Source organism: Syngnathus scovelli, chromosome 13, assembly GCF_024217435.2.
Source record: "Syngnathus scovelli strain Florida chromosome 13, RoL_Ssco_1.2, whole genome shotgun sequence".
Classification (NCBI taxonomy): Eukaryota; Metazoa; Chordata; class Actinopteri; order Syngnathiformes; family Syngnathidae; genus Syngnathus; species Syngnathus scovelli.
In genome coordinates, this window is record NC_090859.1 from 13,678,680 (window position 1) to 13,696,139 (window position 17,460).

At 47.2% G+C, this 17,460-nt stretch overlaps 5 protein-coding genes across 8 annotated transcripts in view; 2 read left to right on the forward strand and 3 right to left on the reverse strand.

The window, feature by feature from the left end:
* Window positions 1–3: 3 nt before the first annotated feature.
* LOC125979757 (growth arrest-specific protein 1) lies at window positions 4–1,157 on the reverse strand. The gene has a single exon (XM_049738327.2). The coding sequence runs from the start codon at window positions 1,004–1,006 to the stop codon at window positions 338–340; it is 669 nt and encodes a 222-aa protein (XP_049594284.1). The 5' UTR covers window positions 1,007–1,157; the 3' UTR covers window positions 4–337.
* Window positions 1,158–1,722: 565 nt separating this feature from the next.
* Window positions 1,723–5,493, reverse strand: LOC125979754 (fructose-1,6-bisphosphatase 1). Of its 2 annotated transcripts, XM_049738321.1 has the most exons (11): window positions 5,355–5,493; window positions 4,240–4,311; window positions 3,848–3,926; window positions 3,499–3,732; window positions 2,991–3,153; window positions 2,836–2,928; window positions 2,612–2,752; window positions 2,405–2,542; window positions 2,205–2,324; window positions 1,936–2,125; window positions 1,723–1,859 (listed from the first exon to the last, which is right to left on the reverse strand). In XM_049738321.1, exons 4-10 carry the CDS (start codon window positions 3,666–3,668, stop codon window positions 1,937–1,939), a joined length of 1,014 nt encoding a protein of 337 aa, XP_049594278.1. In that variant the 5' UTR covers window positions 3,669–3,732; window positions 3,848–3,926; window positions 4,240–4,311; window positions 5,355–5,493; the 3' UTR covers window positions 1,723–1,859; window position 1,936. The 2 variants fall into 2 exon arrangements, with proteins under 2 accessions (XP_049594278.1, XP_049594280.1); XM_049738323.1 differs by lacking the exon at window positions 3,848–3,926.
* Window positions 4,687–8,403, forward strand: trim23 (tripartite motif containing 23). Of its 2 annotated transcripts, none has more exons than XM_049738316.1 (10): window positions 4,687–4,834; window positions 5,357–5,519; window positions 5,635–5,756; window positions 5,830–6,111; window positions 6,182–6,364; window positions 6,432–6,647; window positions 6,713–6,977; window positions 7,043–7,153; window positions 7,236–7,360; window positions 7,428–8,403. In XM_049738316.1, the coding sequence occupies exons 1-10, from the start codon at window positions 4,736–4,738 to the stop codon at window positions 7,605–7,607; spliced, it is 1,746 nt and encodes a 581-aa protein (XP_049594273.1). In that variant the 5' UTR covers window positions 4,687–4,735; the 3' UTR covers window positions 7,608–8,403. The 2 variants fall into 2 exon arrangements, with proteins under 2 accessions (XP_049594273.1, XP_049594274.1); XM_049738317.1 differs by having other exon boundaries at window positions 5,833–6,111.
* Window positions 8,404–8,456: 53 nt separating this feature from the next.
* Window positions 8,457–11,418, reverse strand: ppwd1 (peptidylprolyl isomerase domain and WD repeat containing 1). The gene is made up of 11 exons (XM_049738314.2): window positions 11,235–11,418; window positions 11,002–11,104; window positions 10,800–10,903; window positions 10,586–10,706; window positions 10,059–10,506; window positions 9,762–9,952; window positions 9,502–9,691; window positions 9,252–9,433; window positions 9,101–9,182; window positions 8,851–9,033; window positions 8,457–8,666 (listed from the first exon to the last, which is right to left on the reverse strand). Exons 1-11 carry the CDS (start codon window positions 11,359–11,361, stop codon window positions 8,523–8,525), a joined length of 1,875 nt encoding a protein of 624 aa, XP_049594271.1. The 5' UTR covers window positions 11,362–11,418; the 3' UTR covers window positions 8,457–8,522.
* Window positions 11,419–11,672: 254 nt separating this feature from the next.
* Window positions 11,673–17,460, forward strand: part of LOC125979751 (spliceosome-associated protein CWC27 homolog) — a 38,431-nt gene continuing 32,643 nt past the window's right edge. Inside the window, exons 1-11 of one of the 2 annotated variants that reach the window (XM_068652759.1) lie at window positions 11,673–11,868; window positions 11,960–12,056; window positions 12,145–12,257; window positions 12,348–12,491; window positions 12,566–12,664; window positions 12,742–12,845; window positions 12,935–13,004; window positions 13,071–13,150; window positions 13,228–13,258; window positions 13,321–13,442; window positions 17,261–17,361. In XM_068652759.1, the coding sequence (XP_068508860.1) occupies window positions 11,827–11,868; window positions 11,960–12,056; window positions 12,145–12,257; window positions 12,348–12,491; window positions 12,566–12,664; window positions 12,742–12,845; window positions 12,935–13,004; window positions 13,071–13,150; window positions 13,228–13,258; window positions 13,321–13,442; window positions 17,261–17,361 (1,003 nt within the window). In that variant the 5' untranslated portion in view covers window positions 11,673–11,826. The remainder of the gene's footprint in view (window positions 11,869–11,959; window positions 12,057–12,144; window positions 12,258–12,347; window positions 12,492–12,565; window positions 12,665–12,741; window positions 12,846–12,934; window positions 13,005–13,070; window positions 13,151–13,227; window positions 13,259–13,320; window positions 13,443–17,260; window positions 17,362–17,460) is intronic. The other variant, XM_049738318.2, reaches the window with a different exon arrangement.

Below are 17,460 nucleotides of genomic sequence, written 5' to 3' on the forward strand. Positions count from 1 at the left end.
GGATTAATTATCAACAACATGGGTTTTATTATTTTTATAGAGTTCAGCCAATGAAAATAAACAAAAAAAAATGTTACAAAAAAGTATCAGTAGAATTTTGTGGCACGCAGTTTTTTTTCGTGTGTTTGTATCCTTGCGCAGGGCCGTGCAAAAGGGGGGGCTGACGGGCAGAGTTTGAAAATATAAATATCCTGGCTTTCTATTAATGCATAGTATTAGTTGTCATTTTCATGAATTAGATATGCATTGATTCCCTATTAATTGAAATTGTGATGTGATTTTTTTTTTTAGATTTCGCACATATCTGCAGCCCTTTCTCAATGTCTTCCCAGAAGATTTAGGAGGGTCTCGCACTTGTGGTGTCCACGCGCGAGTGATAATCCTCGTCATCATCCTCATATTCGTCATCATCCTCCCAGTCCGAAAATCCGCTGCCGTCCTCTTCCCCGCAAAACGCTTTCATGCGGACTCGAACGTACTCGCAGACGTTCCTGTCCTCGCCGTCACACACGCATGTCTGCAACGCCCTCGCGTTTGGGACGTCGCGCATGCGTGCTAAAACCGCGCGGCACTCCGATGTGCACTGGTCTCCATTATACAGCCTCCCACAGTGGAACATGATGTCCTGCATGACAGCTCTGCACGCCGGGTCCTCCTCGCAGCGACGCCGTGCGTGCGTGCAGCCCAGTTGCGCGCGCGTTCGCGGCAAGCACGGCTCAATGGCCCGCTTGGCCCTGGCGCAGTCCAGCAGATCTGGTCCGTCGCGCGTCAGGTTGAGCTGAATCAGGGACGACACGCAGTGGCTGGGACACGTTCGGCGCTCCCCGCTCAGCACCGATGCGCACGCGTGGGTGTATTGCTCGTAGGCATAGAGGCACCCCGGTTCGCTGATGCACTGCAGGGTGGCCTTCCAGCACTCGAACCGCTTCTGGTTGTACTTGGCGCATACGCACAGCCCAAGGACGAGGACCAACACCCCGCATCTCCACGCGGCAGGACTCTCCATCAGCGTCGTAACTTTCCCACGGCTAGGATACTCACTGCCCTCACGGCTCTTCACTTTGTGCGCAATTTTCCAAACAAGTTTCCAAACATCCTGCTGCTCTCGTTTCACTTGATTTGTTTGCGTGTGTTTGAAACTTTAGTGCACCCTTATTCCCAACCTGTCGACTCCGATTGGACTTTAGCACGATGACGTCACGATGGGCGGTGCCGTAAGCACAATTTGGAGCGTCCCAAAAAGTTGTTGAGCGTTCCCCAATTTCCTTTATTTACTCATTTAATAAAATTGATAAAAGTGGCGCACCTGTAGTCTCTCGTGAGTTTTTTGCTTTGACTTGAGAGCAAAAATTTGAGATAGAAGCTGTTTTGCTTTCTGGGTGGGAGGCTGAAACAGATAACTCACATTTATTTTCTACTTCCTTCCTTGCCCTCCCTACTGATAAACATTGCAAACATCTGCGAGCCATCCAAATGGTTTGCTCCGTTCCCGACTGACTCACGCTCACTTTACACGTCCACAAACGTTCGGCTGCCAAGTTTGAAAAAAAGGCAGTAAAAATTTCATCAAGAAGGAACTTTTTGGATTTCGACTGCCAAATTCCAGAGAGAGCGCCGCCAGTAACGCGCTGTGATGTTATTTCAAAACCTCATTTCAATCTCACATGCTTGGTGGCCCGTTTTTTATGCGCTTGTAGTCCGGACGAAAGCATGGCGCAAAACTAGTGACAAATATTTATTCATCTTTTTTTTATCTAAACAAATGGAAGTGAAGTCAAAAAAATGACATGACTCTGCAATTCCCCAGAGGTTGTCCTTGCGGTTTCAGTGCGATCCAGGCGATGAGCCGAAGAACCAGACTGTTTCATGAACATCAAGGTTATTATAGTTCACCAAACCCGACGGAATAACTAATTTGTGTAAAAGTAAACCCACCTCATTTGTGATGCTTCTTATAGATGGCAATGTACTCCTGCACGTCATCGGGCGAGCCCAGCACCACGGGGACCCTCTGGTGGATGTTGGTGGGCTGGATGTCCAGGATGTTGCCGGCCCCCGTGGTGGCCATGCCGCCCGCCTGCTCCATGATGAACGACATGGGGTTGCACTCGTAGAGTAGTCGTAGCTTAAAGACCACAAAGAGAGAGAAACAGTTACAGCATTACTGTCATAATCCACCAGATGGCGCCATAGAAAGCACTCACCTTTCCTTTTGGGCTCTTGGTGTTGGCAGGATATAAAAAGATGCCGCCGTACACCAACGTGCGATGGACATCTGCAACCATGGAGCCGATATAGCGGCTGCCGTATGGAGCAGAACCATCCTGGAAACACAGCACACAAATCAGTGGTGACGTCACGTTGCTGCTTATTTTTATTTATTATTGTGAAAGAATCCATTTACCTCAGGAAACTTTTTCTTCTGAATATATTCCGTCACATCAGGGTAAAAATGCTGAGCGTAGCCTTCATTCAAGCTGTAGATTTTCCCTTTCTTCTTGATTTTTACATCTCGATCCACCAGGATGAACTCCCCAATGGCCTGATGGAGAACTTTAAAATTAGAGTTTTTGCAAGATGGGAGCCATCGCGGTCACGGATTTGATTTTACCGGGTCAAGCATGAAGCAGTTGACACCTTGCCCGGTAGACAGCACCAACATGGTGGCGCTACCGTACAGAGCGTAACCGGCGGCGACCAGGTTCCTCCCCGGCTGCAGGGCGTCCTTCTCGTTGGGCGCGTCATCTGTGGTCTGCAGAGAACATGGGATGACTTCATTGTATTAAACCCAAACTCCAAACATTACTTCAACTACCATTTTAGCTTCACGCTAACCTTCTTGTAGATAGCAAAGATGGTACCAATGGAGACCAGACAATCGATGTTGGAGGAACCGTCCAGCGGGTCAAAGCAGACGATATATTTGCCCTGAAAGGGAACAACGTCATGACTTACATCATTTTTTTTTACATCGTTATAATTTTTCTTACGCTCTTGTCCGACTCCACGACGATAGCATGCTCATCTTCTTCAGACACCAGCACGCAGGAGCTGAAGGATGACTTGAGCATGTTGATGACCAGGTCGTTGGACAGCACGTCCAGTTTTTTCACCTGGTCTCCCGTCACATTGGTGCTACCGGCGATACCGTACCTGCCAAAAAAGACCGAAGAACAGAACCTTTGACTATGCTGTCTGTTTGTTGACGCAGATAAAGGCTTGTCTGTGCAAAAAAAAAAGCCCCTCAACCCCCATTGTGAACTTTTGCCCGGGGTGAAGTACAAAATGCTACTTGTGCGCGCAAGCTAATTCTTACTAGCTGAGCTAATGTCATTTCATTCACTACCTTTGACAACTATAGACGTCCTGACAATTCAGTGCATCCAAAGTGCTACTAGTTGTGGAATCCTTTTACTAGTGAGGACAAAGAGCATACTAGTACATTCTTTTCAAATCACTGACTACAGAAAAGTCTCCAAATAAAAATAAATTTCTCACAAGTTGGCAATGCCGGCCTTCCTGACAGCGGTGGAGATGGCTTTGACGGCCGTGCAGATGGAGTTGAGCAGGTTGGTGAGCTCGCCTGTTCCGTGGGCCTTCCTGCCCTCCTCCAGCACAAACCTGGTGAGGGTCAGCACGTTGGTGTCGAAGTCTCCCTTCTCGGACATTTTCGCCGTCAGGTGCCGGGGACCTCGAGTCCGCTGGAGTTGAAGTTAAAGGTGCGCGACAGAGCTGAGAGACAACAGAGAGGGGGGACGGGAGGCCATATGGGGGGTGTGAGAGCGTGCCAGCCAATCACAAGTGACTTCACGTTCGAATGACCAAAGTTCAACAGATAATGTTCTACCTTTGAGGTGCTCAGTGATGTTATTATATATTGCCGTCAATACCAGAGATGCCCTCTGAGGGAATCACAACCATGTGGCCTGAGACAAAAAATGAATTTGACACCTCTGATCTCGGGTATTCAATTGAAGTGTTCTGTATTTTGTTTTGCTAACATGCTCAAGCATTCATTGCGGTGTAAATGTGACAAAAAGAAGTGCTGATCTCAGTGTTTTAGCAAACAAAATTCCACTGTCAACTCCCCCACCCAATAGCAAATGTTTCTCATGTGCTCAGACACATTGATTCCCTGAACAAAGGCCAAATCGGGACATTTTTATTTAGGCCTATACTCACTTTCATATACATAAATATAAGTTTTCCAAGTAACAAAAAGTTAGTTTTTTTGCTTACTTGTGACGGAATCGCTGAGGGTGTCCGCCGAGGTCACCAAGCTGACGTCTGCCCAGAGTTGAACTTTGAACCCTCAAAGACTTAAGCAATGCCAGATAGCAGTCACTGATGCAGCTCGTTGCATTTTTTTGCTGGTTAATGATAAATGATGAAATGGAAAAGGCAAATAGAACAGCAGAATGTAAATCTATAAAATTGATTGTAGTGCACAAATTGCCTCAAAAAATATATAAAATGAAATAATGATGATCATGTCTCGAATTCAAAAATGCACTTACCTGTCATTAAAAGGTGGGCCTGCTCACTGGAAAAATTAAACCCGTCTGAGAAATTCGGAAGTAGTTGAAAGACGAATGTTAATAAAGCGTTTTTTTAATAAAGAATTTTGTCGTAGATCAAATTTTCCTACGATGACGTAGGTGAAACCCGGAAGTGTTGCGAGGCAGGCTATGCGTACTCCGCGCATGCTCAGTAGGCTCGGCGCAGCTATTCCGCAATGGCCGCCTCAGCTGCAGGAATAAACAAGCAGGGCTCCCTGACAAGCATAGAACCGTGCATTCGACACGGCCGGGCGGCCAATGGAGGCACCGTCAAGGTCGGAAAGCTTTACAAACTGCAACCAAAACACAAACAAAGATGTTTGTGCAATTTTTACCGCCAGTTTTGGAGCGTTGCAGCGATGCTTTCGTGGCTACTGACTTGAGCCTGAACGCCGCATCGACGTCACCTCTTTCACCATTTGAATTACATCTCGCTACAAATACAGTAAAAGCTAAATATGTGCAGCGTTAAATTGCAATCGTAATCAATCCCTCGTTGGTGTTTTGTAGCAACTTGATCGTGACATCATGTTTGTTTGTGTGTGCGTGCAGAGCAGGCCCATGGATCCAAATGTATTTCTGCAAATAATATTGACATTTTGTGAAAATGCAAATCTTAAAAGAGATCAGGTTCTATTGACTCTTACTGTGTGCAAACATTCTCCTGAAAAGGCTTTTTTTTTTTTTTCCAAAAGAATAATTACACATTGTCATGATCATTGTGGATGTGTGATGACAACGTGGTGCAGATGAATGGGTTGTCCCATGTGGTGTTGATTTTGTGTGTTGACTCACAGGTGCTGGAGTGCGGCGTGTGTGAGGACGTCTTCTCGCTCCAGGGCGACAAGGTGCCCCGCCTCCTGCTGTGCGGGCACACCGTTTGCCACGACTGCCTCACCCGGCTGCCCCTGCATGGCCGGGCGGTCCGCTGCCCCTTTGACCGGCAGGTGACGGAACTGGGTGAGGTTTTTTTTCCGAATGCTCTCACAGGATTACCCGTAGTTGTCATAAATCAAATCTAGCTCACCTAAAAATCATTTAGAAATAAATTGAACATCTTGGTTCTCCATCTCAGGTGACTCTGGCGTGTGGGGCCTAAAGAAGAACTTTGCTCTTCTGGAGCTTCTGGAGCGATTGCAGAACGGTGCCACCAACCAGTCGGGAATGGCGGAGGACGCTCTGAAGGGAATGAGCGAGGTGAGACCAGCCTGTGAAGGTTTTGCAACAAATGCTGAGTGTGCAAATATGTCGGCGGTCTTTTCCACCCTAGCAGTGCGTGATCCGCTGCGACGAGGACGAGAGCCACACGGCCACCATGTACTGCACGGTGTGCGCTACTCACCTGTGCGCCGAGTGCTCGCAGCTCACCCACTCCACCCGCACGCTGGCTAAGCACCGGCGCGTGCCGCTGGCCGACAAGCCGCACGAGAAGACGCTGTGCCCGCAGCACCAGGTGCACGCCATCGAGTTCGTGTGCCTGGAGGAGGCCTGCCAGCCGGGTCCGCTCATGTGCTGCGTGTGCAAGGAGTACGGCAAACACCAAGGACACAAGGTCCGTTCATATCGATGTTAATCAAACCCGACCTTGACGCTATAATCATTCCACGCGGCTCGTTCTTCAGCACATCCTCCTGGAGACGGAGGCTAACCAGATCCGGGCGTCCATCCTGGACATGGCGCACTGCATCCGTACCTTCACAGAGGAAGTGTCAGAGTACTCCAGGAAGCTGTTAGGCATCGTGCAGCAGATCGAGGGCGGCGAGCAGATCGTGGAGGACGGCGTCGGCATGGCGCACACGGAACATGTAAGACCGCCGCCCACTTGATGTGACCAAACATGAGTTGTTTTTTAAAAAAAAGCTTCTCACCAAGGTGCCCGGCACGGCGGAGAGCGCTCGCTCCTGCGTGCGCGCCTACTTCGCCGACCTCCACGAGACGCTGTGTCGTCAGGAGGAGATGGCGCTGAGCGTGGTGGACGCCCACGTCCGTGAGAGGTTGATCTGGCTCAGGCAGCAACAGGAGGACATGACCATCTTGCTCTCCCAGGTGTCCACCGCCTGCCTGCACTGCGAGAAGACTCTCCAGCAGGTGGGACGCCAACTTTTAATTTTTTTGCCTTGCCTACGAGATAAAGCGATAAATTTGCCTTGTAGGACGACTGCAGAGTTGTGCTGGCCAAGCAGGAGATCAACTGTCTGCTGGAGACTCTTCAGAAGCAGCAACATCAGTTCACAGAGTTGGCCGACCACATCCAGCTGGACGCCGGCATCCCGGTCACCTTCACCAAGGACAACCGCGTTCACATCGGTCCCAAGATGGAGATCCGAGTGGTGACTCTGGGGCTGGACGGCGCTGGCAAAACCACCATCCTCTTCAAGCTCAAGCAGGACGAGTTCATGCAACCCATTCCCACCATCGGTAAGCTAACGAAGTCAATAAATCATCATGACCAATTGATCATTTGATTTATTTATCGGAACAAGGTTTCAATGTGGAGACGGTGGAATATAAGAACTTGAAATTCACCATCTGGGACGTTGGAGGAAAACATAAGCTGAGGCCATTGTGGAAACACTATTATCTCAACACTCAAGGTTGGTTTTTATACATACATGAAGAAATTCTGTCAAAATATTTTTATGTTTAATACTTTTTTTTCTCTCGTGTCGCCCGCAGCGGTGGTGTTTGTGATTGACAGCTGTCATCGGGACCGACTGATGGAGGCGCACAGCGAGCTGGCCAAGCTGCTGACTGAGAAGGAGCTGAGAGATGCTCTGCTTCTCATCTTTGCCAACAAGCAGGTACCTGAGTCAATCATCTACGGTGGTGCCTTCAGATGAGTCACCAGACTTCTTTTTTTTACCTCAGGACGTTCCTGGCGTCGTTTCCGTAGAGGAGATGACAGAACTGCTGAGCTTGCACAAGCTGTGCTGCGGCAGGAGCTGGCACATCCAGGGCTGTGACGCCCGTAGCGGGATGGGCCTCCACGAGGGTCTGGATTGGCTATCCAGGCAATTGGTGGCCGCCGGCGTCCTGGACGTGGCCTAGCGTGGACGTCGCTGATCTGTGAACAATTACTTGAAGGTACACGTCGGAGGAGCCGCTTCTCCGAGGGGAGACAGCCAGGTATTGAAAGAGACCACAACCCGTCGGGCTGAACTTTATACTTCAAACCAATCCAGTAAACAAAGCAGGATATTAAGCATAGCAGATAAAAGCATTTTTTTTTTGTCATTCTTCGATTTTGGGGGCCACAAACACAATTGGCAATTTGGGCCTACTGGTGCAAAATAAAATAAAAGCAAATTGTAGGTTATTAAATAGCAGCAGATGTTTTTTGGGGAATTTTCTTTAGGTCTGTGCTCTCTGTTACAGAACAAAATTGTTTACTGATATTTATAGGTTTTTTTTTTGCACGTTTAAATTGGGCACTTGCTGTTCGCCGGCTCACCGTAGTCAGGCGGACAAACGTTCTACTGTCGACTTCCAGTATTAACGTCACGACTCTGGACGGTCTTGCGGAAAGCGTCGGATGATCTTAATAAGCCGCTGCCTCTTCGTGATGTAATGTGAACCCGTGACCCCTCCCTCTTCTGCCACTGACACTTTTTGTCGCATCAGTAAGGACACACAACCTTTGAGTTTATTCATTGCTATGTAATGTTTACTACTACTAAATAACAACTAGCTAAATGTCAGTGTGAAACGCCTTTTTCCGCATAGTTTGCAAAACCGTAGAAGCACAACGCGCCTCAACACCTCTTGTTGCCGTCTAACTCGATGACAGCTTTTTCTTTGTAAATTATTCCTATTGTGATGTTGTCAAATAAACTGACTGACCATAGTTGGCTGGATGTGGATTTTTGTTTGTCAACAAATTCAAGATGAAGTCTCAAATTATCCAACACTAAAAGTACTGTTTAATATTTAAAAATAAAACCTGTACAGTAAGCAGCCGCCTGATCATTTGATGGTGATGTTGATGATGCTGATGTCCTCGTACGGCTTGTCCGTTTTGGGGTGAACTTTGGAGTTGGAGATCCTCTGCACGGCCTCCATGCCTTTGATGCACCTTCCGAACACCGTGTGCTTGTTATCCAGCCAAGGCTGCCGAAAACATGGAAGTATATTTTATTCAAATTAGTGATTGTCTTGTTGCAAACATAGTCGTAAACATATTGAAAATAAATTCCTCTTGAATTGCCTGGAAAAGAAATCTGCTGTTTGGAAAATACATTGCCTAATAGAAAAATAGGACTTTGGCGCCGTCTTGTGGCCACGCTGAACTTACCGTGGGCACCACCGTGATAAAGAACTGCGAGCCATTGGAGGCGGGGCCAGCGTTGGCCATGCTGAGCGTGTATGGCCGATCGTGTCTCAGGGTGGCGTGGAACTCGTCCTCAAACTCGTTGCCCCAGATGCTCTCACCCCCCATGCCGGTGCCAGTGGGGTCTCCGGTCTGGATCATGAAACCCTGAAGACACAAACCCAGTCTTGCTTCATGGCCATGACAACAGTATGGTTCTGAAAATGGTACAAACCTTGATGACTCTGTGGAAGATGTGTCCGTTGTAGTAGCCGTTCCTGCTGTGAACACAAAAGTTCTCCACCGTTTTCGGGCACCTAGGAGAACAAGGAGAGGTGAGGATTTGTTCCAACATCCGAAACGAGTCGTCAAAGGCGGTCACCCACTCTACTGGGAAGAGCTTGATGTGGATGTCACCCATGGTGGAGTGAATGATGGCGCTGTCCGACACTCGCTTGGGGCCCTCGGCCTGCGTGGCGGCCATCACCTCCTCCTTGGAGGGCTTCTCGTTGAAGATGTCTCGGTCAGAGTCGGCGCTCTTGGTGTCCTCGGGTTCCCTCTTTGAGAACTTCACGACAAAATAAGTGTGAAAACCTCACTTGGCGTTCCCATCGGTAGTTTGTATGCATGTCTCACCATGTAGAATCGGTTCTTCTTGAAGGCCGTGCAGAACACGGTGGGGTCCGGTTCCACATTCTGTAAAGCGGGGTTATCTGAGGCCTTCATCTCCACGGTGGGTGCCACTTGCATGGCCTTTGCGACCCCCTGAAAGAGACTCAACTGGACCACGCGGATGTTCTCCTGCTTCCCAAGTATGCGCACACACCTGGGAGACCAAAAAAATTAATTTCAGACATTTGCTTCTTCTCCGCCTCATCTTTATCTTGAGCACGCACCTATTGGTTTCCACATTGATGACCTTGATGCCCAGCATGGTCCCATACAGGACGAAATGGCCCGTCTCGTCAAAGATGATGTTGGTGAGTCGGATGCCGTCCACCTTCTCCAGCTCTCGTTCCACCGCCATCCGACGGCCAAATTCCATGTCGGGCAGCTGCTGCCTCATCTGCTGCAGTTCTGTGAACATCTGGCAAAAGCGACGGCAGCAATCGTGAATTTGTGAAATAATTTATCCTACTGATTAATCAGATAAACATTTTTCATTAACCAGAAATACCCTGGTTAGAACTTACCGTTAAGGATTCGTCAAACACTCTCATCAGTTTCCCCGTGAGAAAGCGGAAGATTCTGACTTTACGGTCAGACGCCATGGTGGCCATTTTCTTCCCATCGGGGGAGAACACCAGGCTGGTGGGGTATGTTTTATGTTTGGCGAACTCGTACAAATCCGTGTCCGTCTTGTATTGCCACTGCACGTGTTTGGGGAACTTGAATTCCGAGCGGAGCCCGGTCCAGTACTCCACCATTCCCGCTTTGTCGGCGGAGACGACCACTCGAAATTTGGCATTCAGCCGAATCTGCGACAGCGGCGAGGAGTGCATCTTGTCAAACATGTGGAGAGGCTCGCCGCTTCCTCGCCCGTCGTAGACAAAAATCTTGCCGGTGGATTTTTCCGAGCAGGCCACCGTGAAAATGGCATCTCCGGGATTGTAGATCCACTCACTTTGACCAGGATGGAAGCTACAACAAAAAAAGAGATTTGCCATGTCATCATTGCTTTCCGCCAGTTCCAACTTTGCGAACGACTGAGCGTACTTACCCCAACCTGAGCATGTTGATCATATCAAAATTGACGACGTCAAAAACTTTCATGGCCTGGTCCTCGCCGACAGAGCAGAGGAGGGCACCATCAACACTGACCGAGATGCTCTCAATCACACCTGCACAGGAAGAGCGCACAAGTTGGAGGGTAACTCGTGCCGACACATTGCAAAGGGTTACAATATTTTAAAGAATTTCAAATCATAGCTTACCGAGATGACTCCGAAAGTGTTTGACGAACTCGATTCCCTCTGTCTCATTTTTCTTCCAGAACTTGACATGACCGTCCTGACTGGCCGTGATGATAAAGTCTGACCTTAAAAGCAAAAAGGAAATAATCTTCATTAGCATCCAGTGATGGACGTGCTTCCCCTATTATACATGAACCTGAGATAGAGCAACAAGGGAACTTACTTGGAGCACACAATGTGGGTGATTACATCTCTGTGCATGTAGCTCTTTTCATACATGGCAGCTGAAGGTAGGTTGTCCAGGTAGACGCGTTCATATTCCAGAACTGGGCAAAATAGTGAAAGAACAGTGACCATTTTACTCAGTTTGTTACGGCAATCCTGGAATTTTTCTGACAGACGATTTTGGGTTCTTGCGCGTTAAAACGTTCTCATAGTTTGAGAAAAAACACCAACCTTTCCTCTTCTTGGTCGTGACAGCCTCGTTGGGCATGGGGCCAACCCATTCCTCATTTTCTCCTTCTTCATCCTGAGTTTGATCGGCTTTTCGCTTCAAATCCGCACCGTTTTCAGCTGCCGCCATTGTCGACGAGCTTTCCGCCTGGTCCGGTCCGTCACTGTCATTCTTCCGTCAGGCGCGAAAATTCCCGGAACTTTCGTTGTTGCCACTGTTTTTTGGTGGGATGATTTTCACAGGGCACATAGGTCAAACCAACTCATCACTTTTATAGGTGGACTGAACTTGTTTTTTCTTTCTTATAATGTATCCAATGCATGCACACCGAGATACCCATACACGCCAGTAATACTGTGACTTACAATTCACAAGATTATTTTTTATTTGGGTGTAAATGCTGGATAAATAAAGTAGCAATAACTATAGCAATAATACGAACACCCCTACTAAGTCAACGACGTAAACAACGCGATCACACCAGGCAGAGTAGCGGCGCTAATTAACCTCTGTTTAACGCAGTAGCGTAATAATTTATACATTAAAGATAAAATTCCGCCCTAAAACTACTGTACAACACCATTTGTCGTAAAAATGAGCAATATATACATTCAAGAACCACCCACGAACGGAAAGGTGAGCTAACTCCAACCTGTCGCATTTAACTTCAACTATGGCCTTTTCAAGTAAAATATGTTTAACCAGTCTACTTAACTTTTCGTTGAAGGTCTTGTTAAAGACCTCCGCGGGTGATATCGACATCGAGCTGTGGTCCAAAGAAGCTCCTAAAGCCTGTAGGAACTTTGTCCAGTTGTGTATGGAAGGTAAATAGTCATTCAATACCTGTCTGAAATCATAACATTGACACAGTTGCTTAAATAATGACTTTTTATTCTCAAATGTGACCCAAAGGTTATTACGACGGGACAATATTCCATAGGGTGGTACCTGAATTCATTATTCAGGGTGGAGATCCAACAGGGACGGGGACAGGAGGAGAGTCCATCTATGGGGAAACGTTTAAGGTTGGAATGCTTCCATGAAGTCACCCATTAGTTACAAACATTGTTCTTGGTCTATATTAGAAATGTAACGTTTGTCTCTACGGCCCTCAGGATGAGTTTCACACCAGACTGCGGTTCAATCGAAGAGGTTTGGTTGCCATGGCCAACGCCGGGCCGCACGACAACGGGAGCCAGTTCTTCTTCACGTTGGCACGTGCTGATGAGCTCAACAACAAACACACCATTTTTGCCAAAGTGAGTTTGAAAGGGAGCTGTTCCTATTCGTGCATCCCTGACGTCTGACATAAACAAAAAAATGTTGCTTCCAGGTGACTGGAGACACGGTCTATAACATGCTAAGGTTAGCGGACGTAGCATGCGATAACAACGAGAGACCTTTGAATCCGCACAAAATAAGAACTGCTGAGGTAAGGATAATCAGCATCCTCAAATTGTTAGTGGTGGCAAATTGATTTATGGTTATTATTTTTGTTTTTATAACTAGGTGCTGCACTGTCCTTTTGATGACATTGAGCCACGTGAAACGAAAAAATCAAAAAAGGAAAAAGAAAAAGAGGAAGGAAAGAAATCTCAGTCAAAAGCCACAAAGTAAGTCATCTTTTTTATTACCAGTTCACAACGGGTGGGTTCTGTTAACTTGCCTTGGTACCACTGCATATATTTGTCCATCTCTGAAGGAACTTCAGTCTGCTGTCGTTCGGCGAGGAGGCCGAAGAAGACGAGGAGGTGGTCAATCAAGTCAGCCAGGTAGAGATGGCTGTTTTAAAGCATTACGTTTGTCCCCATCGATTCCTGACCTCGTTGTCTCCTCAGAGCATGAAAGGAAAGAGCAAAAGCAGCCACGACCTTCTGAAGGATGACCCCAGACTGAGCTCCGTTCCAGCCGTCGATAAGTAATATAATCAATTAGGACCTGACCGATTAATAAGAAGTGAGACTTCTGACGTGTTTTTATTTTTCTCTTTCCAAGAAAAGAGAAGACATCTGGAGATGAAGCAGAGGTAAGCCCTTTTAAAGTAAAAAAAGAAGCTCATCAAATACCAATCCAAACATGTTCCCACAGGAGGACGATGAGCGCGAGAAAATGAGCGAGCTGGTTAGAGCCAAACTTACAAAAGAAAAAAGCGCGGGAAAAGCCGGCGAGTCCCAAGATGAATACGAGCGGGGGAAGAAAAGCAGCCGCAGGTACGTAAGTTTACAACGCAGAGTGTAAAGTGTACTGAAAAACTGTAAAATTGACAAGAGAATGAAATATTGTGCATTAAAATACAAAAAGATCTCAAGTAAACCATATCAAAAAGAGGCTTTGTACTGTAAGGTAAGTCCCAGCTGGAGGCGCTGTTGAGCTTCACTTTGCAGAGTGCCTGATAAATTTGATGATGCCAAAGCTTTTGCTTACTTTGCAAAGTCTAAAATATTTTAGGTTTGATGTTCCAAAATATTTGTTGTTAATTAGCTTTAATGTGGAAATAAGCTCTCCCTTATGACAAAACATTTTGTTTTATACCAAATGGAAAATATTTTTGGAACATTACTCGGCCGCGCCGTTAATTACAATATTGCTGTCACGTAATTACAAAACTCGAATAAAAGTCAGTTGTTGGACTTTCCGCAGTAAATATTCAACAAATAATTCATATTAACATTCATTTTGAAGAAAGTGTATTGTCGTCACAGCGCAATTGATGATGCCCTTGATTTTGGGCAAGGAGAGCCATTAAAAAACATCCGATGGGTACGGGAAAAACACAGCGTCCGTGACGCTTGTCAACAGGTAGCCCTCGACATCACGCATAATCAAACCCGGCCCTCTCATTAGCGCTAATGGGATAAACCGCGCGGGCATGTGTGTGCGCACGCTTGACCGCCAGCCAGGTCCAGTGTAGTTTATTAAACACAAGCACAGATTGTTTTGCTACAAGAACTGTAACCCAACACAGTGGTTTGTCTTGGCAGGGCATCACAGAGCAGGCTGCAAGGTACACTGTTAGTCCTGCACAAAGGGGGCATTGTTTTAGGGAGGGGGGGGGGGTGCTCGATCCCCCCACCATTGATGCACTCGGTCATCTACTGGAGACGCATTTCTCTAAAATTTGATTAAATACTAAGATTTTAAAATCAACATTTACTCGTCCAAGTAATGGGTCAAAACATTTTCATCCGTCATATGACTTTGTTGTATTACATCATCGACAACATACACGAGCCGCAGAGTCGCTGACGGCACGCCCCGGATCATCTGCATCCAAAGTGGGTCATCAGACATCACGCGCGGTCCAGCCAGGACCGCTGCGCCTTCGCCGGCTCCATTGGACCCGAGCCGACGCGCTCTCGCTCGCTGAGGCCTTGCAGAGATTCGCGAGTTATGCGGCCTGGTTTTTTCGTGCGTGTGTGCGCGCGCGCGCGTGTGTGTGGAAAACCACTTGAGATAATCCAGCGCTTGGCTGCGGGATTGTGTACGTTTGGGAGCTGCCAGGTTTACAGAACTCTGGCCCAGTGCAGCACATCTGCTCCGCATGGGGCGCTCGCTCCCTGGCCGGCTGCTTGGAAAGGTTTCCAGACAGACATGCACGTCAAGGGATTTAAAAAAAAATAAAAAATACAGCCGAACGAATACCTTGAAGCTTGTACAGCTTTGGGGACCTGCTCGTACTAGGTGAAAATCTGCAATATGCTGAGGCCATGTAAGAAACAATTTTTGCTTTATCAATACAAACTGGACTCAGCCAACTTTTTAAAGCCATACCGCATTTCACTTTAGGAAGAACGTTTTCCCATCCAGGCTGTAAATAAAACCCACATTATAGCTTACTGTATACATTTGGCGCATTTTGCTGACTCTTTACTGTCTGGCATCATGGCGGTGGCCAGATAGAGAGAGAGTCAGGGGCTGCGGTGGGACAGGGGCAAGGAGAGGGGGGGGGGGGGTTCCTTGCGAGGCAGACGGCGTTGTAAAACAGCGAACCGCGGCGGGCTGCGCGTCGGTCTGGATGGCTGTGCCGAGTCATGCAAATTCCTGCGTGGAAGTTTGGATTCCTGAGTTCTGCTTGGCCAGGGCCCAAGCCGTGAAGTGCCTCCCGAGGCGAGTTCACGCGGCCCGTTGGTCGGCATTGCTCGCTCGGTCATTACAGGAGACTGCCGCCGCCATCCTTGCGGTCTCCTCGCTGCGCACGGCCACATAGCGAGGTGTTAAGTTTGACTTGTTTTAATATGCCCTTAACTCATTTCAACAGTGGCTTTATTTGAACAGTTGGCCTTCATTTCTCACTAGAAGGCCGTAAAACGGGAATTCGGAGGAGTCCAAAAACGACGAGTACGCCCGCACCGATATTCTGGAAAACGGTCGAGTTTTTTTTCAGTCGTCGCGCGGCAATTTTAGGATTTTTAAAATTCTCGTGTCGACCTCAGACCTCTGCTCTGGAGGTTCTGAATCACTGTTGGGACTCGGCTGGTGGACTGTCTGTAATATTGTATTTTACAAAATCATTACAAACATTTTCAATAACTTAAAGTCTGCGTAGAAATACTCGGTGCCCTGAGGGGTGTCCAAACAGATGTTGTCGGTTTCTGGCCTCCTTCCCTTTAATGGTGCCGGCGTCATGGAGCCAATTGTTTGTCCGTCGCCACGGAGACGCAGCTTGTTTTGCCGAGAGTGGCGTGTCGAGGCAGGATGCAGCGCAGCCCGCGTTAAAAACCAGCCACCAGTCGCAGATGCCGAGGCCGCAACGTTGCCATTAAATACAGAAAACTAAAATCGTGCTCATTTCATTTTTTTTTTAAGAAAATTCCAAAGACAGAAGATAGATTGTCATAACCCTTTAACCGATGGATATTTGAACACAAACGGTGCAGCAGCACATAAAGACATACAAATATAACGAGTTTCATGGATATCTTCTGTAAAAAAATGACTAATATGAGGGCTGGAAAAGAGCTACGAAGGATTAATGGCATTTCCTTTTATGTCAAAAAAGATTTGAGATTTAAGTGTTCTGAGTTGGGACTAAATTCAACTTGTAAGTCGAAGCCTTGCAGCACACTGTGGATAAAGTACACGAGGGTTAAACATTTAATAGAAGAAAAAGAAAAAAAAAAAGGGATGTCGAGGATGAAGAAGCAGACATCAGAAACAAAGGCGGTCATTGTTTAGTCTGGAGATGCTTTGCATGTTTCTGCTCCGGGCGCCCAGACGCTGCAGCTTACCTGAGCTTTGATAGAGAGCAAGGCAGCAACACAATAAGTGTCAGACTCACCAAAACATCAGCGCTCGCCAGAAGAACATCTGCAAACCTGCGTCATACGAGGAGGTGCAGGTCGACCTGACCGGCACTTCTCGCCCCGCGGGAGCCCCGCTTTTCGGGCCGGCCGCCAACTGGGTCGGCTCAGCGGGTCAAAGAGGCTTCGTCGCTCTCCCCCCGGCCCGCTCGTGTTATCCACTTTGCTCGAAAAATTTATGTAACAACTGCGTGTTTGAAGAGAGGGAGTATAAACAACATTTATTGGCACTCGTACTGAGGTGTCGGGAGTTTAAAGGCGCAGTCGTATTCCAAACGGTCCTCTTCTGACCGTTTAGGGCTTTTCCCCTCAATACCGCAAACCGCTTAATAGCGAGGAGGAGATGTTACTCATAAACGGGAGACACATACGTAGCTCCATAAATAATGTGAATAATGATGATAAAGAGTGGAAGGTCGCGACGCTGGTCAGCCTCAAATTCGTTGGGATTTAGAGTCAATTTTTCCCATAGGTATTAAAAATACATATTAGCTCTTTGCGGAGGATAAAGAATACATGCGCGTGAGTCTTGTTATATTATCCGTCAACATGTTGCTGACTAAACAGACTAAAACAGATGCGATTCATTAGCCTGTGTTTAGCATTGTTAGCTAAAAATACAACGATTTTAAATACACATTGTGCAATTTAGTGCGTCACCACCAGTAAACCGTAAGCATTTTTGACCGCTTTTCCATCATTGAAAAACTATTTTCTCTTCCCCCCAGCGAAGAGTTGCGCAAGGAAGTCCGTCAGTTGAAGAAGGATATCAGGGCATTGAAGCAAAAAGACGACGGCCCCAAGCCCGCCACGGATGAAGTCGAGGAGGGTATGTGAGCCCTATTAATTCACTTTTATTGCTTTTTAAATAAAATGTTAATATAGTGTCCAACTTACTGCAATGAGACACACTTTAATGGTGTTTTAA